General features: G+C 37.9%; 1 protein-coding gene across 3 annotated transcripts in view; it reads left to right on the forward strand.

Annotated features, from left to right (window-relative positions):
• LOC127636126 (RNA-binding protein Musashi homolog 2-like) overlaps positions 1-26,722 on the forward strand; it is a 242,305-nt gene that overhangs the window by 123,632 nt on the left and 91,951 nt on the right. For all 3 annotated transcript variants that reach the window (XM_052116534.1, XM_052116536.1, XM_052116535.1), the window contains one exon: positions 16,016-16,064. In XM_052116534.1, the coding sequence (XP_051972494.1) occupies positions 16,016-16,064 (49 nt within the window). The remainder of the gene's footprint in view (positions 1-16,015; positions 16,065-26,722) is intronic.

The following is a 26,722-nucleotide window of genomic DNA, read 5'->3' on the forward strand; positions in this document are numbered from 1 at the left end:
GAATGTAATTAAGCAGTTATAATTGAATTTCATGCTTTTCTTCTTAAGCTCTTTATGCATTTCCATTTTAGAGCAGATTATCTGACTGACACATGAGAGATTTAGTTTATTTTTGCTTTGTCTCGAGCCATATTGCATGTCCATGATCTAGACGATAAAAATTGTGATCCTCTTATAGGTCTTGAAGGATCTAAACTGTTTAAGATGGCTGCTGGAGAGGGATTCCACTGGAACACAGGTGTTTCCGACAAGAGAGAGAAGCTTTTCCGAACCCTATTGAGCTGCCTCGCTCACTACTGTCTACCTAGTTAGCTACAGTTTTAACACCTTGGATGAGCGTTTTTAGTTGTCGCAATGCATTTTGCAATTGCCTTATCTGAGATGGATAAATAGGATGCTGTTTTAGATTTTGGATATAATGAGGTATTTTATAGGCTGACTACTGTTTGGAAAAGCCTTTCCATCAGGATTGCGCCGATGACGCCTAAAATGTTGCTAAAGTAGGCATCTCTCATCCTTTTGGTACAGAACCAATGAGAGAGAGAGGATTGATGTGTATTTCTCTACTGTTTGGCCCTCAACTCCAATCACAGTCTTGAGAGAAAAGAGTAAAGATGCCATTACTTTTCTCATTATATAGAAAATGACAAAGTCCTTCTCTTTCTCGCATCTGTCTCTCTTTCTCGCTGTTTCTTTACCTTTCTACGGTTGTCTCGCCATCTCTGACCATGTCTTTCTGTGTGTTTTTCAGTCTTTTTATCTTTCTCTATCTGTCTCTCTCTTTCTATGTCTGTTTTTGTCTGTCTGTCTCTCTTTCTTTCCATTGGTCTTTCTCTATTGTTATCCATCTCTCTCATTCTCCATGTGTCTATCTCTGTCATCTGTCAATTTATTTTACTCTTTCTGTCTCTCTTCTTCTTTCCGTTTGTCTCTCTCCTATCCATCTTTTTTCCATCTGCCTGTCTCCTTTTTTTGCTATCTTTCCATTTCTTTTCTTGTCTGTCTGTTAGGGCTGGGCTATTTTTAGGATGAATGGCAATACACGTTATACAATCTCTGTATTTCCTACAAAGTGAGGAAATGTTCAGTTGTAAGTCAAAGCCACAAGTGAGATTGTAAATGAAGCTTGCAACGCGCTTTGTTTTGGAGCAGATTACTTTTTGGACTGCGAAGGCTACGCGGTGTTACAAGTTTAACACCGTGCTGCAGTTTATGTTTGCGCTCTAAAAAATCCCACAATGCACTGTAAAAACAAGAGAGCATTGTTGCTCTCTATGTTCCCTTACCGGAAACGTCCTTGTGTCTTCTGAAGTCTCAAGTGTTTAGATGATGAGCACAAGTGTACAACTATGAAGTCCAAACATTATTTTCTCTTAAAAAGAGATGTTGTTTGTAATGTTTTTCATTCATAATTACCATACAAGTCAAAAAATATACAAAATATTTAAGTTGTTAAAAGAAGGTTTAAAGTACACTTTATATTTTTATTTCTTTATGCCATTTATTTGTTATAATAGACCTTTTTCGTAGACTGTGATGAGGTGTTTGCATCATATTTATCAGTGTAAATCTTGTTTTTATATTATAATTTGTTTGTATTGAGTGTAAATTTAAAACATAATGCTTTGTGTTATATTACACTGGAATTAGTTTATAAAAATTAATTACCACAGCTGTGAGGGTTTTTTTATTACAGCTGCTGAGAGAGTGAAAGTAAATTTGGCATCTTCTCCCATTTTACTGTCTTAATCCACCACTCTCTATATTTTTCCTCTTTTGGAAAGTCATTCAAACATAATAGTGGATTTTTTCTTTTGGCCTTGGAGAAAATGGGTAAGTGAAAATAATATTTGCTGTGATCTTCCATTCACCTCTGTAGAAGTTTACCCTGCAAACATTTACTTCGGCGTTCCAAAACCCAGAGTGTGTAAAAGGTCTATAACAATGTACGTTTGAATATCTTCAACGAAAATTAATGATAGTGTCATTTATACATTGATGGTTCTGATTAATAACAGCTTCGCTACAATGTGCAAGCTCGTTAACGTGTCGCGAGTGATTGAATCATAAGTGTCCTAATGTTCAGTGGATCATTCATCTCATCAGTACCCTTACCAGTGCCAGAATTCATGCTCATGATATACTGAGCTGACTGAGACACGATGAGTTTTCTTCGGCAGTGTGGACCGGCACTTTGCCTCCTTCCATGTTGCAGGAGAACTTGCGAGCAAGTGTGCGTGTCAGGCCGGGTCTGCGAGCAGACGCAGAGGGAGAGTTGGGGACGAGGTTGGGCGGAGATTGTGAGAGAGGAGAGATGCACACACTGGCATGGCTTTACGGAAGAAACGGGTTATGTAACGCAACATCAAAATATATCGATTTAAACAGTATTGTCTCATCCTATAACTCATTTGGAAATATATCAATATATATTAAGTCAATATACCGCCCAGCCCTACTGTCTGTCTGTCTGTCTGTCTGTCTGTGAGTCTGAGTCAGCGTCAGCCTTCTGACCTGTGATCTCCCAAAACGTCAAGAGTCAAAAGTTTTATTTAATTGATGTTTCTCATTATCTTAATAAAACTTGTTAGCAGTCTTACGCTTCATAGCTTGGAATTTGTTTTGTAGACTTAATGGTTTAATGTCATTAATTAAAAGCTATCATAAAGTGTTACCTTTTTTATATTGGGGGCCCTAGAGAGTATGCATTAACATGTACATAGATCTGAAACTTACATATTACTGCCTCAGGAGCTGAGGAAAATACCCTAGAAAGAAAGATTTCCCTCTTTTGTTCTGCTCTTGGATGTCTGTTTGTCTTTCTGTCTCTTTCCGTTTCCATCTTTTTTCTCAGCCTCTATCTGTTCCATGTGTCTGTTTGTCTCTCCATCTGTCTGTCTCTTTGCTATGTCCGTTCCACGTGTCTGTTTGTCTCTCTCTACATCTGTCTGTCTCTATGCTATCGATCAGTCAGCTCTGATGGAAATGTGCTTTTACTGGCTGCTGCTGGTGGAGACGGTTCAGGCTCTTGGATACTGTCAGACGATTTTCATGGAGGAATGAAGAAAAATGAGATGAATAGATTGCAGGGGGAGGAGGGGGTGATATCAGCTCCTTTACCGCTTGCTGGCAGTCATCACAGAGCTAAATGAATACTGACATATTTATATTTATTTAAATTAAAACTGTTGTGGCACCGCGAGTGTCAGGAGGATCTTATTTACATAGCAATTAGCAGGTTTATTAAGCGCTTTTCCATTGATTAATATAATTAGCATGCAGATAAATGAAGAGAGTGAGAGGGGAGGGATGGATGTGTATAAAAAGAATTAAATAAAAAAAGAAATCCTGATTACTGAAGCAGAACAGAATGAGGATTTCATATTAAACCGTTTCCTCATGGCTAAAGGAATTTCTCACCTCTCCAATTACTTTTCTCTGCCAGAAAGGACATTTTATTCACCTTTAAAAAAAAAGGATGGTATGTGTGTGTTGGGTTTTGAGAGTGTGTGTATGTTAGGGGTGTAAAAGTTCAAAATTCTCATGGTTCGGTTTGTATGACGGTTTTGGTGTCACAGTTTTGGTATTTGCTTTGTTCAGTAAAAAAAAGTATTACTGCCAAATCCAAAGTAAGAATACTCTATTTGGTAAACACTTTAACAGGTTTGCCCTTAATAAAAATCATGGTTTTACTACTACAGTAACCATAGTTTAATCATGGTATTTCTAGTAAAATCATAGTAACCACAAAATCAACATGGTTACTGTCACGGTTACAATATATAGTAAAATCAAGGTTACTATATGGAAACTACAGTATTATGGTTGTAAACACATGGTTAATTGTATCATAACCATGATTTCTGCTAAGAAAATCATTGCGACAGCAGTCATTATTATAGTCATGGTTACTACAACATTACTATAGTAAAACCATGGTTAATTTTCCTTCACTAAAAAAACCTTTTCTCTTATAACTTAATCAACATTTTAACGCAATACCTGTATGATTACATACGTAACAAAAGAAGTGCATTTAATCTCAACTCAACATACGAGGAGTGTTGTGGCTCCTTGTGCCGATCAGCCACAACATTAAAACCACCTGCCTAATATTGTGTAGGTGCTCCTCGTGCTGCCAAAACATCGCCAACCCGCATCTCATAACAGCATTCTGAGATTATATTCTTCTCACCACAATTGTACAGAGCATTTATCTGAGTTGACTGAGTAGACTTTGTCAGTTCGAACCAGTCTAGCCATTCTCTGTTGACCTCTCTCATCAACATGCATTTCCATTTGTGCCCCTCACTAGCGGTTTTAACCACTTGAAGGGTGGCATGTCACATGTTGTTCTGTTTTCACACGCGAATACGTTGTTGCCAGTGCTCTCAGAGCTGTTCATGTTAGAGTTCCACCGGATTGGGTTCGTTTTTCAAGTAGGACTTTTTAGTTTGGTTTTGTAATTTATGAAAAGAATATACAGGCCTTCCAAACTTGTTTTGCCCACGCCCTCTCACTCACAGATACATGCTAATGGATGAGGTGGGGCCATTCATACCGAATGTGTTTTTTGCCCACGTCTGCTCTGTTTTTCCATTGTTTTCCTATGTAAACACACACTGGACAAACGTCCATACCTGCTGCACGTCGTCTCGCCATTCTTCAGTGTCTCACAGGCACAGTGTAAAAAGTTCAAAAGAACTCCAGGTATCAAAATTCTTCTCAAAAACTATTTTTTGTTTTTGGCACCATTTTCTGATCAATAGTTACAGAAATACATAATCCAGCCCATCTTGCACCAACAATCATTAATGCTATTGTCTAATCAGCCAATTGTGTGATAGGAGTGCAGTATTTTGTTTTTCATCCAGTTGACCCACGTGAAAAACACGTGGAGCGTATCCATTTACAGATCCATTCAGGGGTGTTAGCGGAGGTTGGAACTGCGCTTGTTTTGTTGACGCTTTGTTTTATTCATCAAATCTTGTGCTTCAGACGCATCATTAAACTTGATGTGAACCATGGTGCCGATGCTTACCGAACCGTGCGTGGCAAGCTGCACAGTTAGTTTTTTTTTTTACAGAGACCCCACCCCTAGTTAGTGTTGCAGCGGTATACAAGTTTCACGGTATACCACGGTATGAAAATTCACAGTTATCATAGCATGTACATTTGATTATCTATGGTATTGAGAAAAAAAATGCAACCGAATGGAGAATCTCACCTGCACGTGTGCATCTCCTTTCCTCATCAGACTCATCAACTTGTGCCACACACACACATGCAGCGGAGAAAATGTCAGAGAGGCAAGGAGGTCTTACATAAGTGAGTGTGTGTGTGAGTTAAAGCAATGTTTCTGAATTGGTGGGTCACTATTGGGTAGCGGGTCTGTTTGGACTGGGTCATGGACAGCAGGGAAAGAACAATGCCATGGTTCTCCCATTGAAGATATTTTGGCGGCCGCACAAGTGATAGCCTATTTAGTACTGCTGAGGCAGATTTAATGATAATCTCGCAATCAACTATAGGCTTCTCATCTGCACTTTCGTACGAGTGTAACAGAACCAGCTCGCGATCATGATCTGCAAACATCAAAACTGATGTGACCAATTTAAATTCTAGTGAGACTTTTCAAGTTCAGAGCATTACGGAGGAAGTCAAGTCGAACCCATCAAACAGTAGGCAGCCCAAACATGCCAAACAGCACTGAGGAGGAAAAGAGCAACACTGTGCTATACACTATTTTTAGTTTCTTCACCTTTACAAAATTGTTTTACGATTTTACATGAGTAAACGTAACTGTTATATTTTGACAACATTTTATAGTTTCATATGAAATAATCTAAAAGGTAGAATCTATTAGACCTCCTTTTATATCAGCAGTGGCAGTTGTAGTTCAAGTTTCAAGATGTGTTTCAGCTAGTTTTATTTTTTTCATCAATAATATAATTGATTACTATTATTGCTATTAGTTAAGACTAGCTACACTGACCTAACCATTATAACGAGGAGCCTTTCCTCCTGTGTAATATGTATGTTCTGATTGAATTATGTTTGAAGTTAGGAAACAAATGGTATAATAAAGGGCTCATATAAGTAAATATGCTCTTCAATTTTTAGAAGTGTGGAGAGAAAACTTCCTGTAGATTTTGTTGTTGACATCAACAACATAAGTAATGTCACTTGATGCACATCCTTGTACTTGAAAACCATGAACAAAACTATGCAACATAAATGGAAATGCGACCCAGGATATATTAAATACAGGTTAAGTTTTTACTATGGTGTGTCGCCACTTGATTTCCAATGTAAAATCTGTCCTGAAGCAAAACCAGTTGAGAACCACTGAGTTAAATGTACAGACAGGAGCAGTTTGGCTGTGCTGTCACGCACCTACAATATATGTTAATTATTAATAATCATAGAAAATTACTTTAAAAGCTCACACAGCTGATGTTATTTTTCATTTAGTAGTTAATTTAACATGCTCTGCTAACATGTAAACTAACATGTTATATATCATGTTGTAGTTACATACTATTTTTTATCATGTTTATAATTTGGTTTATTATTATAATTCTGTTAGCTTTATTAATTTTCAAAAGAGAGACTTTTTTTTTTCCACATACTTCAATTAAAAAAAAAAAAGTTTCAAGTTGCAATTATAATAAAGCGTTTCTTCAGCCCAAAAAACCAAAACAAAGCAAAAAAAACCTTCTGATTTCACTCCATTAAGGGTCATTGTAACTGATAATAATAATTGTGTAATACCGTGATGCCGTGAAACCGTGATATTTTCTGAGAAGGTTATCGTACCATGAAAATCTCATACCGTTGCAACCCTACCCCTAGTGTATGTGTATGCTCAGGATATGGGAGATACATTAAAGGCCTTTTAATAAAATGACGCATAATTGTCCATCTTCCTTGGCAGGAGAGACACACTGATGGATGGTTCTGTCGTTTTCTGCATGCAGATCTGTCCCTTATAGACCCTTGTGAGTAGAACTTCTGCCCCCAACCCCCCACTGCTGTCTCACCTCATGCCCCAGTCAAACACCTCACACTGAGCATCTCTGCCTTTCCTTAGCCTTCTGTCACCCTGGTAACAATGGACATGCCAAGGTCTCCTATAGAATATGCACCAGCTCATCTTTACCTTGGTTGGTTGAGGAGCACAGGGCTCATGAATATTTAAAATGGAGTTAAAAAGCACACGTGTTTTTTAACACTATGAAAGGAAAATATTAGAGTCTTTAAATTTCCTTTCATTTATTCTATTAATTGATTACCTTAAGCTAAGAATAATTGGCTATTATAATAACTGATTGCAAGAGTCTGAGTTTGAATGCAATCCGTCTATTTTTGAGAGTCTGTTGGGAGGACTGTAATTTCTGTCTCGTCTGACTCTGGCGGATACAATGGTCAGCAAGTTTTTAGTGAATCAGTCACCGGTGTCTGAATATTGATTACTGCAACAGACAGAAAACACTCAGAATGTTTGTCTTGTGATACACCATTAGTGTATTTTAAGTTCAAAAAGAATTAAAATGCAATTCACAAAAATAACTACTGCAACAGGCCTCTTTTATGATGATCATGTTTTCAAGTTTGTAGTTTAGATTTTTGATTTTCTGGGGCTTAAAAGTAAAACATTTACAACTGTTGTAATCTTCTGGAGACTTAAAAATAGAAACAAATGTCAAGTCTTGATAAAATAAATGTTGGTGTAGGTAGTTTGGAAATAGCACCGATCAATCGACCACTGATTTAAATTGGCCAATTTTCATCTTAAATCTGTGATCGTCGATCAGGTCAGATTCAGGTCTAATCTTTGTCAATATCACACATACAGGACACTGATACACTAATGAATTGTGCATTTGCTTAGCCCTCAAAGCATGACATTGTGGCCACTGGAGGGTGAGCTGTAGGCAGTTCTGAGGCAAATGTACACTTTCAGACATGATGCAATTCAGATGACTTTGCCACTTTGTTTTAAAAACGTGCATTACCAGGATGGGTATCTTCTCCAATACTGACGTATTCAGTCTGCATGTGCAGCGTAATTCACTGTACGTGCACCGTTCTGTTGACACACACACACACACACACACACACACACACACACACACACACACACACACACACACACACACTTATACTGTACAAACTATATATTTTAACCCCTAAAGCTATCCCTCACAGAAAAATTTTGACATTTTCAAACAAACATTGTTTAGTATGTTTTTAAAGCCGTTTGAATTACAGAGACACTAGGGGTGTCCTCATAAACCACATTTATAGCATAATACCCTCATAACTGATGTAACGTTATCATGACAATCAGACAGTGTGTGGAGAACGAAAGAGACTCTTGAGCGATCATGCTCAATCAAACATCAGTCACTAAATCGCTCATCAGTCACTCATCCCAGCTCTATTCTGTGAGAACCCTGATTTAAATCAGATATATCTGTATGTTACTCACTAATAACAGCAATAACAGTTTAACCTTAAAGTATGGCATTGCATCTTCGCGCAGATTCTTAAAAATAAGCAAAAGACTGTACAAATCCTAACTCATTGATACTAATGATTTCTCGCTGGAGCCGTTTTGAAGCATATATTTCTCTTATTTTTTAATGTATCCTTGCTGTGTGGTGATGCTCTCATGTGTTTACTGGTTGCCAGTGTGTCAAAATGATCTTTAATAGTGACAGCAGAACTATTCATAACGGTTTTTAATTTAAATAAATGTTAGCATTTCACAATTAATGTCAATTTGGAATTTGGATTAAGCTATTATTTCTTTAAAAAATAAGCTGTGAAACTTTTTTTATAAACTATTACTATTTCAAAACCCCTTTTTCACCAATTCAAAGTCAGGTGGTGTAACCAACTTTAAAACCACTGATAAGTAATCTTGATGTTTGCATCTCAGAAATTCATGATATTTGTAAAACAAAAAAGTAAAATAAATATTTAAAGTGCAAGATAAGTATTCATGCATTTTTTTCTTGATGGTTGATGATATATATATATATATATATATATATATATATATATATATATATATATATATATATATATATATATATATATATATATTATATAATTTATTTTTATTTTATTTTTAAGAAAATGCTATAAATGTTTTGCAAAATATAATGAAATCAAAATGGGCATTTATTTTTTATTATCTCGGACAACTTTACTTGTCATTGACTCCTACTAACACCTACTAGCCAAAACAGAAAACCGATGTAAAGAAAAAATGAAAGTGAGGATGAATGAATGAATGAATAAATAAATGAAAGAAAGTGAAAGAATGAACAAAACAAATTAATGAACAACGGAATGTAAAAGAATGACGCATATGCACGAACAAACAAATAAATGAGTGTAAGAAAGATTTTTATTCCTCCCTTCTGATTTTAGTTTCATTGAGGGAAACCAAACCTGTTTGTGTGGTCTTAAAATGATTCATTGTGACTCTACCGGTACACTCTTAAGGAGACACACACAGGAAGTGGATTTCTGTATCACGCACATGCTGAGCTCTCTGCAGAGCCTCGATGCTCAGGAATGTGGGCGACCTGATCTCGGATCAGAAGAGAGATCATTCATTCATGCGTTACATTCTCACCCTGAGCCAATAAGACCGGGAATTCCTCAGCATTCATTTCCTGGGCATCTCTGAAATCTATCCGGCCCAGTCTGGTTTAATTACAGTGCTTCTCCTGTACTTATTTCAAATACAAATCGCAAATGTGTTTCTCTTTCACAAAGGTGAATTATTGATATTTGAGCTGCAATCCCTGAAGAGGCTGATAGATTTTAGAGGAAGAGGAAAGTGAGGGGTTTCTCTTTCCACGAACATAGATAATCTACATTTAAAGGGATAGATCATTCAAAAATAACTTTATCGTTTACATTTTTTGCTTTTTTTCCATTAACAGACATCTTTGACTGTTGCAGCGTGTTCAGCTGTTTTTTTTCAGCATCTCGTGCAGAAGTAGGGTTGTGAATAGTAAGGAAGTACTTTTAAAACAAAGTATTATTTAGAAATGAGAAATGCAATTCTAATTGCATTTACGACCCTCTGCTTTTTGTTACCAAATCATGAGCTAATTTTCAAATGTGATGGCATATTTCATTAATTCATTTATTAATTTATAAAATTCCACTTATTACAACAAAACTTGTTTATCTTTAATTATACATTATCATATGAACAACCAGTCACTAACTGCAATACTTGATTTAATAGACACACAGGTCATCATTAAATAAACATGAACAGTTCCAGAGACAGCTAGACTGTGTTTTGTAGCCTTATGTTATATTTCTGGCTTGTAAGACTTCAACAGTTCTTATTTAATTTTGAGTTGGACAATCATAACTTGCACATCAGTATAAGATTACTTGTATACCGGAAGCACCATATGTTTTGCGCTGTTGATTCAAAAGAACCAGCTCCTTTGAATAATTATTTCGTGAATCGAACTGTACCAGAAGTGCGTATGTTTCGCGCTGTAAAAATAGCCGGATCGACATTCATTCCATTTGGAATTAAATACACTGGTAGAACTGTGTTTTTACGCCCTAGAGGGCATCGCTCCTGGAAACACTCTCAAAGAATTGAGGATGGTGTTCCAGCCACATAGGCGGAAAACTGCACACTTGAGAACCGTTAATGGAACCGAAAGTCACGAAGATCATACGATTCTGGTATTTTTTAAAGAATGGAACCGGCACTGAACAAGAACTAGTTCTCGGCTCCCAACCCAGTGCATTATTTTTAGACATGTGTTAGCTAAAAAGAAAGTAAACTTTTAAAAGCACTCCTCACTGCACCCCACTGCTGAAAAAACCTGGACTTAACCCCACACAGATAGAACACTACAGACCAGTCTCTCTCATCCCATTCATGGCAAAAACACTTGAAAGGGCAGTTTTCAATCAGATCTCTGCCTATCTCTCACAGAACAAGCTGCTGGATGACAATCAGTCAGGCTTCAAAAGTGGACACTCCACTGAGACTGCCCTGCTGTCTGTCACGGAGTCGCTGAGACAGGCGAAAGCTGAATCCAGATCATCCGTTCTGATTCTGCTGGACCTTTCTGCTGCTTTTGACACAGTCAACCATCAGATCCTACTCTCCACCCTCTCTAAACTGGGCATCACTGGAACTGTGCTTGGCTGGTTCAACTCCTATCTCTCAGAAAGGTCCTTTGAGGTAGCCTGGAGAGGGGAGGTATCCAAGCCACATCAGTTACTTACTGGGGTACCTCAGGGATCAGTGCTTGGGCCACTTCTCTTCTCCATACACACAACATCACTGGGACCCATTATCCAGTCACATGGTTTCTCTTACCACTGCTATACTGATGACACTCAACTCTACTTGTCTTTCCAGCCCAACGACACCACAGTGACCACTCTAATCGCTGCCTGTCTGGCAGAAATCTCAGCCTGGATGAAGGAACACCACCTGCAACTCAACGCAGCCAAGACCAAACTCCTTGTCTTTCCAGCCATCCCTGCTGTTGAACACAACATCACCTTGCAGCTGGGTCCAACTATCAAGGGGTAACCATTGATGATGAGCTAAATTTCACAGACCACATCTCAAAGAATGCAAGATCATGTAGATTTACACTCTACAATATCAGGAAGATAAGACCTTTCCTCTCTGTACATGCCACACAACTGCTTGTTCAGTCACTTGTCATAACTAGACTGGACTACTGTAACGCTCTCATTGCAGGCCTCCCTGCATGTGCTATTAGACCTCTCCAAATGATCCAGAATGCAGCAGCACGTCTGGTCTTTAATGATACTAAGACAGCACATGTTACACCACTCTTTGTCTCTCTCCACTGGCTGCCTGTTCATGCACGTACTAAATTCAAGGCCCTGATGCTGGCATACAAAACAGTCACTGGTTCTGCTCCAGCATACCTAAAAACATTTATGCAGAGCTACGTTCCCACCAGAAGCCCGCGGTCGGCTAAGGAACGTCACCTTGTCGTGCCAAAACAGAGAGGCACCAAAACACTTTCCCGGACTTTCAGTTTCATCATACCACGTTGGTGGAATGACCTTCCCAACTCAATCCGTGAAGCTGACTCACTCTCTATCTTCAAAAAACGGCTAAAAACACATCTTTTCCAAAAGCGCCTAACCGGTCACAAAAAAAAAACAACTTGCATTTAAATCTGTTTTGTATACTATTCTGATGATAGTGAAACTTTGTAGTATGGCACTTTTAGTACCACTGTCTCCTTAAGATGATTCACTTATGTTTTCCTCTTTTGTAAGTCGCTTTGGATAAAAGCATCTGCCAAATGAATAAATGTAAATATAAATGTCAAAATACCTGGTCTCTGTTGTATGCATTGCACAGTGTCTAGCTGTTTTCTGCACAAGAACACGTTCGTCTCAACTGCCCTTTTGTTTTGTTTTTGAGCTTTTTTAGGAATGCGCCTATAATGCCCCAAAATACTGTGGAGGCAGACAACTCGCTCTGTGGAAGTCGAATGTTCGGAAGCACTGCGTGTGTGCGTGCGTTTGTGCTTGTGTGTGTGTGTCTGTGTTGAATGTAAATACTAGTGTGTTGATCTTTCAGCTGTCAGGATGTGTTTCCTGGGCTGTAAAATCTTATCTCTCCTCTGTTCTTTTAATAATACTGCAGTTTCTCTGATTAATTATTCACAATTCCTGTCTGTTTGGTGTGCTTCATATTTGATCTCACTTGTATGATTGTGTTTGCTCTACTTTAGAAGCTTTTAAAATCAACTTGATGGTAAATGGTCTGTACTTATATAGTGCTTTTTTTAACCTTCCAGGGAGCAAATTGGTGTTCAGTGTCTTTCCCAAAGACACTTCGGCATGTGGAGTCATGTGGGCCAGGAATCCAACCCAATCCTGCGATTAGTGGCCGACCCACTCTACCAACTAAGCCACAGCAGCCCACTTGATGTATGACAGATACAATTCAAGCTTCTACCCCTGGGGTAGTTTTTTTGAGAGTTAATGGAGTGTACTTACAATGGAAGTGAATGGGGCCCAGTGCATAAAATGTTGAAACCAAAAGTGTAGTCATAAGATTGTACATGTTAAAATTATTTTAGTGTGATAAATCGTATACTAACCTTTTATCAAACAAAATACCATTTATTATAACTTTTTAATTTAAAGATGCACAAGCACACTTTTCAAAGAAAACATTTCACAAAAAGTTTGTTTTCAGATTATAAAATATGTCCACTACAAATGACCATGTGATTGTTTAAAAGTATTTGCAAACATGGCTCAAAGTAAATTTAGTTCTGAGAAAAGGTCTAGCATAATTTGTGTTCAGATGCCATTTGGTTTGATATTTTGTTGGTCTAATGCAATTACATTTATTTATATATTTTTAGATGCCACTGAAGTGTCCAAAAACCTTTCAGGGCCTGTGTGTGTGTGCGTGCGCGCGTGTGTTAGGGAAGCATCTATTTTATTTAGCTACCAATACGACTTCTTACAAAAGACTAGAGAGTCCAGTTGAGTTTCTCTTCTCCTCTAAGAGTGATGCACCGTCTGTCTACCTCTCTTGCTTTATTTTCACAAGCACAGGTTGACGAGTGTGTGTTTGTGTGAAGAGGTCCTTAACCTCCCATCAGATAGAGGCAGAGAAGCATAGAAGTGTCTTGAGCCCACTGAAAGACACTTTTGAAAAGACCTGCAGCACTACACTGATTTCACCAGGCTGCTGTGCGTGACGCATTTCTAAAGATTACTGTTGTCTGACGCGTTTATATGTGTGTAAGAGAGAATATACAGGTAAATGGGAACTCCATTCCTATTTTTAAGGTATTTAAGCTGTTATATGCACACAGAGCTGTCAGATAAGAATCTCTGGTTTGAGCCATTTGATCTGGTCTGGTTTAATCTGATCTGGTCCAGTCTGAACTGACCTGGTCTGGTCCAGTCTGATCTGGTTTAATATATGAGCTGATCTGGTTTGGGCATATCTGGTATTTGACTGAAAGCTGATATCGGACTTAGTGGACACAGTGAACGAACCCTCACGCTGGGGTCCACCACTGTGCTGGACAGTCTGTCTGTTACACTCAAATGGTTCCTTATGTTACCTAGCAACCGTATCTGGGAGGCAGGTGGTTCACAGACACATGGACCACTTTGTCTCTTTCGATAGAAAATATGTTTTGGATTTCTCAACAGGATTCTCTTTATTGTGTGGATGTGCTCATAATCTACCAGTCAAGACTGAAAATCACACACACACACACACACACACACACACACACACACACACACACACACACACACACACACACACACACACATATATATTATACACACACACACACCGATCAGCCACAAAATTAAAACTACCTGCCTAATATTTTGTAGCTCCCCCTCGTGCCGCCAAAACAGCGCCAACCATTCTGAGATGATATTCTTCTCACCACAATTGCACAGTGCGGTTATCTGGGTTACCGTAGACTTTGTCAGTTCGAACCAGTCTGGCCATTCTCTGTTGACCTCTCTCATAAAGGCATTTCTGTCCGAAAGAACTGCTGCTCACTGGATGTTTTTTGTATGTATTTGGATGTTTTCTGAGTAAATTCTAGAGACTGTTGTGCGTGAAAATCCTTGCAGATCATCAGTTACAGAAATACTCAAACCAGCCCGTCTGGCACCAACGATCATCCATGCGATTATCTAATCAGCCAATCGCAGTGCATAAAATCATGCTGATACAGGTCAGGAGCTTCAGTGAATGTCCGCATCAACCATCAGAATGGGGAAAAAATGTGATCTCAGTGATTTGGACTGTGGTATGATTGTTGGTGCATGTACATATATATAATGACAGTAGATATTCCCTCAATTAAGTTTCCTTTTTCTGTTTTCATGTCATGCATTTGTCCTGTTGAGCCTAGAAACTAAAATACAGTGAGGTTTCAGTTCCACCATATAGAAATATTCCATTTTTACTGGAGAAAAATCTGTTTATTTTTTAGAAAATTGTTGCCAACTTAGCGACTTTATCTGTAGTTTCAATGACTTTTTGACCCCCTTAGCGTGTAAAAGAGCCATTTAGCGACTAGCGACAATTTTAATATCTTTACTATGACTGACATGCATGCCATCAGGAGTTCAATTTATGTGCATACGGATGTTCAATAAATGGAATGACTGATGAGCTGACATTTTGTTTATATTTGTTGCGATAATCTCAACCTCAATTCACCTGCATGCTCTCCGTTTAGAAAAGAAAAGTCAGCCTACGGCGATGAAAGCATTGAGAAATGATTTATCAGGGCGAGAGAGAGAAAGAGAGAGAGAATGGATATGAACCCCTGATCTATAATAAAATGTAGAGATAAGTGATATGAACAGATGAGGTGTCACTGTCAAAAAGTAATTGTGACACAGTAACACTGGCACAAGTAATACACACTAATGGTTCAGCATCACACAACAGATATGTATAAAAAAAAAATATATATATATATTACATATTATCTCCAAAACAGCTCCACATGAGGCATTATTAGGCATATAGATCCATGTTTAAAAAAATAAATAAACAAATAAAAACATCCCCAACACTACACGACTGCCTACCCTACCTATTGCTAGAATAATTTTGGACTTTGACATAGTTCGATAATGCAGTTTAATTACAAAAGAAATCCCAAAATGACAGTCTTTCCTGTTTGACAAGTTCGCAAAATGATTAGTAGTAAACTACTAATAGGTAAATCATTTGTAAAAAAAAAAAAAAAATGGTTCTACACCTTTAAAGAATTGCAATAGCTCTTTATGTCAATTAATTTACATATGTAAATTTGATGTCTTGAATAATAAATTATGTCATCATGTGATTTAGCTACTTTTAGCAACATTTCAGCGAGCCTTTGCTGACTTCCCTTGAGAAATAGTTGGCAATACTGCTGATGACTCACGAGTGTGTTTGTTGTTTTTGCAGGTAGAAGATGCCATGTTAATGTTCGACAAAACTACAAACAGACATAGAGGTAAGACCATCAGACTATAAATTATACTGTATTAGATGTTTGTGTGTTCTGTAATGTGATTGACACAAAGAGCTGTGTCTGTGATAACTGCTGAGAAGAACCGTCTGCTTTCTGTCTCTGATCTTCACTTTTCTGGGAATACAGTGCAATAGACTGTATACTGTAGATCTCCACAGTGCTGATAGCATGGGAACAGGCTCTAGTGTACAGAAATACTCATGGACCGTACTGCTACCCTACTGACTGCATTAACTGTTCAGTTTGTTCAATTATGTTCTTGAATGCAAAGATTGAAGATGATTTTATGGTCTTTACTAATGCTCAGACTTGAAGCAGAGCAACACTAACACCTCGTCTTAACTATGAGTGATGCATCAAGTAATTTTCTGTGTTCACTATAAGCGAAATGACATGAGCATCAAATTCACAGCCAATTTTGATGTCTAAATACAGCTGTGTGCTGCGAGATTTTTGACCAATAAGATTTCACTGTGGGTGAAGCTATCCAGCGGAACGCCACAAAAGCTGTTGTGGCAATGTTTGCTCTTTGCTCTTATTCATTTTATTATTTTTCTTCCCTCTTATTATTTGTATTCCTTGCAAATGCATAGCAAAATACATTGTACCTTTTGACATGCCAATAAAGCACATTTTATTTTAATTTGGAGAGAGAGAGAGAGAGATAGAGAGAGAGAGAGAGAGAGAAAGAGAGATCTATAAAGCACAGACGATTCAAAAATGGTCTGAAATAGATTAATTAAATTAATAAGTTAGTTTAATTAAAAATCTTACATCATTTACACCCCAATATTGTTCCAAACCTGTTGTGAACCCACAAGGAGGTGTAAGGCAGAATGTTGGCCACAGTCCCCACTTTAATGAGTGTTTTCCTTCCAAACAATGAAGGTGAATGGTGATTGAGTAAATAATGAATGAATTAATATATTTTCTTGAACTATCCCTCCCTCTCTCTCTCTCTCTCTCTCTCTCTCTCTCTCTCCTCTCTCTCTCCTTTCACTAAAGATACTGCAGCAGATTTTTTTCTGGCATTTGCAGGCTGAAATGAGGATGATTGTGTTAGAAATTGAGCTCCAAAGCTCCATCAGACTTGCTGTCCCAGTGCATTGTGGGAACATGCATGGACTCTCCTGTGGGCACGTGGATCAGGGATGTTATTTAGACATTTGAAGGGGTTTTATGGCAGGATTTCATGCTGTTAATTACAGATGTAATGGTGTGATTTTCATCAGGGCTCTGCTGGTTGCTTTTGTGAGCCGGTTGTGTGCCGTTACTGTGAATACCCAAAGGCTTTACAGCCCTGGCTATGCCTAAACTCACACTGTGTTTGAAATAGCATGCCGTAATACAAACCAGCATTTATGGCATGTTATTTTTAAAATGGTTTGTGATAAAGTTCACAATGTGCGACAATGAATGCTTTACCGTAGTCAGGTTGTTGTCTACATGACGTTTTTTCCCATGGGAGAGAAGTCAGAGTTTAGGTTCAATGCACAACCATTATTTCAGTCCTCAGGCAGTTATTAAAGATAAAACATCCTAAAGAAATTTAAAAAGTATAAAAGTTAAAATTTTAAATTAAAATAAAACATGATTTTTTCCTGACATTTTTAGAAACATCACCATTTCTTCTAATAACACTTATTAAGCATTTGGGCACTGAAGACTACGTTTAGAAAGTGGAATTTTCCCCAAATAATCCTTTAGCTGCACAATTGTTCGGAGTCTTCATTGAAATATGGTGTGCTTCATAATGCGCAGGTCGGGAATGCAGGCAGGCCAATCTAGCACCTACATTCTTTGCTTACACAGCCATGCACTTGTAATCCGGGCAGCATGTGGTTTGAAATTGTCCTACTGGAAAATGCATGGATGTCCCTGGAAGGGATGGTGCTGGATGGCAGTATATGTTGCTCCAACATTTTTACATATCTGTCTGCATTCATGGTGTTCTCACAGATGTGTGAGTTACCCATGTCTCTTTGGCCCAGATAACACGATGGCTGTGTTTTTCAAAAACCTTTTTGAATTGTGGACTCTTTGGACCAAAAAACACACTTCCACTGTTCTACATTCCATCTAAGATGAGACCGAGCCCAGAGAAGTCGGCAATACTTCTGGACAGTGTTGATGTAGGGCTTCTGCTTTGCATAGTCTTAACTTGCATCTGTGGATTTAGCGGCGAGCGGTGTTGACTAACAAAGGTTTACTAAAGTTATCCCAAGCCCATGTTCATGATATCCATTACAGATGAATGCAAAATAGTCATTTTGTCAATAGTCAGAATTGCAGACGGAGACGCGTCGAGAGAGAGATCGTTTACGGACATGTCCGTCATACGTGTGTGTTTGTCTTTTGTTTAAGTTAATCATTAAAATATTATTTATATCGCCAGGCCGGTTCTCACCTCCTCCTTTCCATTGAACTGCTTTACAATCACCTTGTTTTTTCAACTTGTTATTAGTCTTAAATTGCCCCTGTCTCAACTTATTTTGAGTGTGTTGCAATCATGTGGTTTGAAATTACTGTACATTTTCAAAAAACAATGAAATTCACATGGATAAACATCATATAATGTAGTTGTAGAGCTTTACAAATAGCAAAGGTTAATATCATTTACAAATCACTCCGTTTTGTTTTTATTAGCATTTTTCATACTGTCCCAACTTTTTCGGAATTAGGGATGTAATTGCACAAGATAATGTATATTTAAACTCAAAAGTTGAACTTCACTGAAGGATTTGAAGGCAGCATCTCTGTCTCTGGACATCTATTTACTGAAGTACTTCAGATATTTCTGCTTGGCATCTAAAATAGTTGTGCAATCCAAACCCTCATTTCCCTGTCAAACACCCCGCCAGCATCTGACAGAAGGTGCCGTTGACTTTTGTTAGAGGTGGTTTACACTAGATTTGTATTTTGTCTGTTTGTGTATGAAGACAGTTTTGATGCAGTGCTGAATCATGATCGTAGCAAACAAGTAATTGCAATTTCATGATACTGCTTTAAAGGGGTCATTGCATGAAGAATCAAATTTTCCTGGATATTTTGACATATAAGAATTCATTGCACTGTATAACACATTCTAAGTTTCAGAACACATTTTCTACCCCAAAAGAGCATTTATTGTTTCCACCCTGCAAAAGCCACTTGTTTTGAAATCGGCCCCATTTTGACATAGGAAAGGGCTCATTTGAATAGTTCCCACCTCCACAAATTACGTTATCGTTGCTGTTAACCGATTGAGTGGCTGATTTACCCAACACTGTAAGTAGTACTATTGTTACTATAGGTTGCTTTAGACCAACGAAAAGATTAAGATGCAGATCAAGATCCCCAGACTTTGTTGTGTTCCTGGTTGTCGAAAAACTGCATGTCTGCACAGCTTTTCTGAAGGATCCCTCCATTACCAGAACTATTATGATTCAGACTTTGCAAAGAAACTTATATTAAAAGATGGAGTAGTGGTAGCTATATGACAGTAATGCTCGTGAGTATCAAATTTAATACTACTGTTTATGTGCCTGTGTTTGTTGGATATGTAAGGAGTTATTCATCCATTTTATTGCAAAGTGAATCATGCTTATTACATGGTTACTTACCAAATAAACAAAGTATTGCTCATGAAATATTGATTTGAGATTAAGTCATTTTTGTTATGGAAAAAAATGCATAGCACAACGAAAGAAAATGGTGAAGTATACGCTTGTAAATGTCTGGTGTTTGCCAGGACGACCTGTATTTTGGCCGCAATGAATGCATTTTGATGCCCATTATCCCATATTTAAGCAGCGATTCCATCAAATGAAACCCTTACCCTTTGAACAATCTCATATTTCCCAACATTGAATGCGTATTAAAGCGATGAGTTGAGACTGGTATACCAGAGGGCCAACCATCCCTTATAACTCTCCTTACAGCAGGATACAGATTTATTAATCCTTCACATTTGCTGCATGTGTTGGTCAGGACTATTTTCACTGTTTATATAGCATTATTTTATAATTACCAAATCTTACATGCCTAATAATACAAGTATTGTGGAGCAACAGTGTGCCAACACTTTTCAGTCTAAAAGCTGTTGAAATTTAATTGTGTGCTTCACATAAATTGGGACACACTGTATAACTATCAATGATTACATGAACTGAGTGCTTTTAAGTGATTTTGTAAATTGCTTGCACTTTTTATTTTTGAGGGGAAAAAAGGTTAGGTGCGTTTGTTCTGCAAAGAGGTTAGCCAATCATAGAGAGTGTTTCAGACAGAGGGCAACAGACAAGGTCAAAAAAATAAAGCAATGTAATTTTACATGATGATACTGCATTATGATATTTGTGAGAAAAACTTTACTAACATTATAAGTGAATCTCAAGGAAGAAAAATGCATGACATGACCCCTTTAACCCTCTGGGGTCGCTGGACGTGCCGGTGCGTCCTGCTGGATTTTTCGTCATTACAGTGGAAACAACATAAAATACTCCATCATTCTGGGGTATACAGATAAGTGTAAGACATCATTAGAGACTATAAAAGGTCTTCTTTTATTTGTGTATACTCAAATAAATCAACAAAACCTTGTGCTTTTGTAAAATAAAGAAAATAAAAAGGGTGAGCTTACAGCAGTCTCTGTGTTCACAAGCATATTTCTGAAACACGTCACAAAAATGAACTGAAACTCCACGAATACTTATCACACAAACATGTGACATATGTCTAAAGAAAGCTTAAAATGTCTACTTTTAAATAAAACAATTCAATTTTAAAACAAATATTCTCCTGCAATGTAATCTGTATGAAACATAACGATGTACAGTTTCTCCTGGCTCTGCTAATTATCACTAATATGATCACACCCATGGGCAGTGGCGCTATTCATACGGTAATGCGCTGAGGCGATCGATGCAAATGGTTAACCTCATTCAGGTTAAATGAGTAAAATGCACTTTAAATATGCTCATATTAGAAAATCAGCATATTATAATGATTTCTGAAGGATCATGTGACACTAAAGACTGCAGTAATGATGCTGAAAATTCAGCTTTGATCACAAATTGCATTTTACAATATATTAAAATAGAAATCTGTTCTTTTAAATTGTAAAAAGAGTTCACAAGATCAATGTTTTTACTGTATTTTGGATCAAATATATACAGTCTTGGTGAGAAGAAGAGACTTCTTTTAAATGGTAGTGTAGGTCAAAAATTAAGTAAAGTCTTTATGTAAAGAAAATGTTGTCATATTACTTCTTTTATCTTAAAACTTGATTTTGATAATTAAGTCTTTCTGTCACATTCCTCATTGATGGGCCCAGGGGAGGGGTGTGAAACACATCAATATTCATGATAGTTCACGCCTCCTTGCATATGACCTTTCTAACACTAAAAGTAGGGTGACCACCTGGCTATTGCTCTGTTGCAGGTCAGCAGACCTGATTTTGCGGGACAATGTGGGAAACGAGGGAGAGATAACTTAGTATTATTGTACTAGGTGAATAAATACAGATTTTATATTAGATGTCTTTTTGCAGTGATGTTACATTGTTTAAAATCGCTAATAGGCTTTATAAAATGTTAATGACTGCGCTGACCGGCGCTGTGAACCTCACTCAGTTTGGCATAAGGTAATAATCTTATCGTTAAAAAGCACATTTCCAAATAAGCACATAAATTCCATTAGGAAAGACTAGAAAAAATAAATGCGTTCTTACCGGATTTAGTGCATCTTGAATTTATATATTTTTTGTCTGATCTGGCAGCTTTGAGTAGGGCTTTCTCATTCATTGCATGACTGTAGAACTACTGGCAGGTGTAGCTATAGTTCATTTTCACCAGGATTTCACTTTTTATGAGGTCCACAGTTGCTCGGTTCCTTGTCTCTGTCCACGCAGCGGTCATCAGAGAAAACACCCTCTCCACGAACGTATTGGTGACAGGAATGCTCAAAGCCAAAGATACCAGAGCTGTCATGTTTGGAGCACTGAAATGCTTCAGCAGAGCTGTCCGTGAAACTTCGGTGGCATACACTGCACTCTCCTTTTTAAGGGTCACCTGTAACTGGTTTTAACCATGAATATTTTTTCTTCCATTCTTTTTTATACAAACAAAGAAGCTTTGTCTTCACAGGAGCCCCAGATAGATACATTTTTCTGTTGCAGTTTAGTTTTTTTAGTTTTTTTCAGTGTTTTCCACTCTGGCCAGAACCAAAAACGGCTGCGGTGCGTTTTCTTTTAAAAAAATGTAATAGTGGAATTGTAATTTAAAGGACGATGACATAGAATGATGCAGAAATAATAATAATAATAATAAGTAATACAGACAAAATTGAAATGCGGGACACACTTATGACTTACGGGATGAGGGACAAAGCTTCCAATTCCGGGACTGTCCCGCAAAATGCGGGACAGGTGGTCACCCTAACTAAAAGTGTCTTACAAAAGTTAAATGACAATTTTGTTTTGTATGAATGAGTGATCAGGATGGTTTTCATAAAATTTTGTAGCAAAACCTCTAGACTACAAGATCCAGTTCTCAAAAGGCTTGTGGACAAATGGTTAGTATGTGTTATATGGCCTTATTTCAATGACTAAAATGTTTTGTTTTTTGAAAAACCATGTATAAACATTATTTTCTCATAAATCTCACTTTCTCATAATACATGCATTAACATTTTTCTGTAAATCTGTAACACATTTGTTCATCTGTCTCAAAAACATTTTCCTAAAAGGAACATACTTTATTCCCTTACCAAATAACAACAGTGTAGCACAGTTACACCTGTAATTTCCATGGCAGAAGTTCTTGTGCTTTTTCCTTGCCCAATCTCGCTGAATATAAAAGTCTGCCTGGATGATGAAAGCTGCTGTAATGTCATGGATGCTGATAGTCCCGTTCAACAGGCTTCTGAACTAGCGTCTGATTATAGCTGGAACTTTGTAATTTTCAAATGATGTAAGTAAAAGTAACAGCGTCTCGGTTTGATCAACAGAGAGCATGAATTATGATTTTTATTGTTGAGCAGTGTAGTGAAGAAAGAGCGAGGAAAAAGAGGGAGAGAACGGAGCAGGTGTTAGTCTGAGTTAGGAATTTTTGGCCGTGGACGAGGTTTTGTTTTATGTGTGAATTTCCTGGATGCTTCAGAGGACTGGTTTGTTCCTGGAAGATGAACAAAAGGTTGTATTGTGTGTGTCTGTAATCTACTTACCTGGTTCTACTTTCCTGGGACTCAACACAGTCCCCAGCCTGTGTGTGTGTATGGCAGTCTGTTTGAGACTGATAACTTTGTGCCCTATTACAGTATTTGTTTGCGTGTGCTGTGTTAGCTGTGTCATTGATATTCTGGTTTCATTTGGACTGATTGTGGTGAACAAGACGGTCAGATACACAATCAAGAGAGGGTAATTTTTAGCTCTCAGTGTCATTATTTATATCTCTGCATATCTTTCTCTATTACCATCTCTGAACCAAAAAAACAGCCTGCAATTGCCACTACAGGGATTGACTTGTTTACCAAATCGGTTTACTATTTTTTGGTTCCATTCCTTCCATTTCCTCACCTTTTGAAAGAGTGATATAGCCATTGTAAAGGTACATAATGCTTTCTCTCAAAAGCTTGGATAAATTAATCGGAAATGTAGGACTCAAGGTACTTTTCCACCATCTGGCTGAACGGTTGTGAGCAGTGTGAGTAATGGTTCCAGTACGAATACGAACCGTCCCCAGCACAGATTTCTGAACACAGATATCTAACCATACTCAACAGAACCATTCTGGTGGATCAGCTCTACTAACATGGTGACCCATGGTTGGTCACTAACTCTGAGAGTCCATTCTAATCCTGATTTTGCTGTACGATAATGGAAAAAGAAACCGTAATTGTGCCAACGAGCCCAATCGATTCAAAACAGTATGGTCAGGGTTTGCATTAATGGAACATTTTCTAACATTGACAGATAATTTCAAATGCTGTCCATTATTTTGACAGACAAAAAAAACAAAAATATTTTAACCTTATGCATCAGTTTTTACTTCACTGTTTCTCTCACGCACACTGCAGTATGTGTGTGTGCCCTTTTTATTGCCTAGTAGAATTAAGATATGTATTAACAGGCTCCATCACCATCACCATCAACACTTTGTAAGATGCGTGTCTTTTGACCAATTTTGTTCGGGTTTCGAGGAGAGAGAGTTTCTGAATTAATTAATGATTGCATTCATCAGTCATTACATTAGTATGATTCTGCATGATTAGAGTGTTAATATGTTTAACAAAGTGCTATTTGTTTTTTTTTTATATAAATTTGTCAGTCATTTCAGAGGAGTATCTGCATTAGAGCTTTAGAGATTTGTGTGCTTCTCATCTGTGAAAATGTATTATGATATCAGGCTTACCTAAAATTTCTGTGAAATTGTATGCATGTATGTATGCGCATTTTCAAATCGGATGTTTATTTTCTTTAAAAGCTGCATGTAACTGATAAATTAAAAAAATCGTATTATAGCATGGTTGATTGACAGGTAGAACTGGATAGAATGGATGCTACACCCCTGAATGTAGTCCTAATAAAATTAAAACAAGTATGACAGATAAAAATAGACCATGACAGAAATTTTACAACTCAGTCTGTTAGAGTGACGTAGAGATTTTTGGGTATGGTTCTGCAACAAGATTTATAGTATTTACTTCAATGACTGGATTTAAAAAAAATTGTCATTACAATATGATTATTTAATATATAAAAAAATATATTATAGATTTTTTTTAATGTAACTACACTCACCTAAATGATTATTAGGAACACCATACTAATACTGTGTTTGACCCCCTTTCGCCTTCAGAACTGCCTTAATTCTACGTGGCATTGATTCAACAAGGTGCTGAAAGCATTCTTTAGAAATGTTGGACCATATTGATAGGATAGCATCTTGCAGTTGCTGGAGATTTGTGGGATGCACATCCAGGGCACGAAGCTCCCGTTCCACCACATCCCAAAGATGCTCTATTGGGTTGAGATCTGGTGACTGTGGGGGCCATTTTAGTACAGTGAACTCATTGTCATGTTCAAGAAACCAATTTGAAATGATTCGAGCTTTGTGACATGGTGCATTATCCTGCTGGAAGTAGCCATCAGAGGATGGGTACATGGTGGCCATAAAGGGATGGACATGGTCAGAAACAATGCTCAGGTAGGCCGTGGCATTTAAACGATGCCCAATTGGCACTAAGGGGCCTAAAGTGTGCCAAGAAAACATCCCCCACACCATTACACCACCACCACCAGCCTGCACAGTGGTAACAAGGCATGATGGATCCATGTTCTCATTCTGTTTACTCCAAATTCTGACTCTACCATCTGAATGTCTCAACAGAAATCGAGACTCATCAGACCAGGCAACATTTTTCCAGTCTTCAACTGTCCAATTTTGGTGAGCTCTTGCAAATTGTAGCCTCTTTTTCCTATTTGTAGTGGAGATGAGTGGTACCCGGTGGGGTCTTCTGCTGTTGTAGCCCATCCGCCTCAAGGTTGTGCGTGTTGTGGCTTCACAAATGCTTTGCTGCATACCTCGGTTGTAACGAGTGGTTATTTCGGGCAAAGTTGCTCTTCTATCAGCTTGAATCAGTCGGCCCATTCTCCTCTGACCTCTAGAATCAACAAGGCATTTTCGCCCACAGGACTGCCGCATACTGGATGTTTTTCCCTTTTCACACCATTCTTTGTAAACCCTAGAAATGGTTGTGCGTGAAAATCCCAGTAACTGAGCAGATTGTGAAATACTCAGACCGGCACCAACAACCATGCCACGCTCAAAATTGCTTAAATCACCTTTCTTTCCCATTCTGACATTCAGTTTGGAGTTCAGGAGATTGTCTTGACCAGGACCACACCCCTAAATGCATTGAAGCAACTGCCATGTGATTGGTTGATTAGATAATTGCATTAATGAGAAATTGAACAGGTGTTCCTAATAATCCTTTAGGTGAGTGTATATCGTGATATACAGTGTATCGTTATCGTGATATGAAATTAGTTATATCGTGATATACGTTTTTGTCATGTCACCCACCCCTAACCTGTGCAATACCATCCCAACCGTAAAGCAAGGTGGTGGAAGCATCATACTGTGAGGTGTTTATCAGCGTCAGGGACTGGGGAACTGGTCAGGGTTGAAGGAAAGCTGAATGCAGCAAAATACAGAAATATCCTTAATGAAAACCTAGTTCAGAGACCTCAGACTGGGCTGAATGTTCACCTTCAAACATCTCTGGAGAGACCTAAAAATGGCTGTCCACTGACTGTCTCCTGACAGTGCTTGAGAGGATCAGCAAAGAAGATTGGCAGAAAATCCTCAAATCCATGTGTGCTAAGCTAGTCGCATCATACCCCAAAAGACTTGAGGCTGTATTTGCTGCCAAAGGTGCTTCAACTACGTACTGAGTTAAGGGTCTGAATACTTATGTCAATGTGATATTTAAGTTTTTTCTTTTTAATAAAGTTGTAAAGTTGTCATAATGTGGTATGGAGTGTGATGTGAATAATAACTTTAAGCATTTTAGCATAGGGCTGCAACATATCAAAATGTGAAAAAATCTGAATACTTTCTGAATATACTGTATAGTGGTATCCAGCCCTATACATCACCACC

The sequence above is a fragment of the Xyrauchen texanus genome, chromosome 43 (assembly GCF_025860055.1).
Source record: "Xyrauchen texanus isolate HMW12.3.18 chromosome 43, RBS_HiC_50CHRs, whole genome shotgun sequence".
Lineage (NCBI taxonomy): Eukaryota > Metazoa > Chordata > Actinopteri > Cypriniformes > Catostomidae > Xyrauchen > Xyrauchen texanus.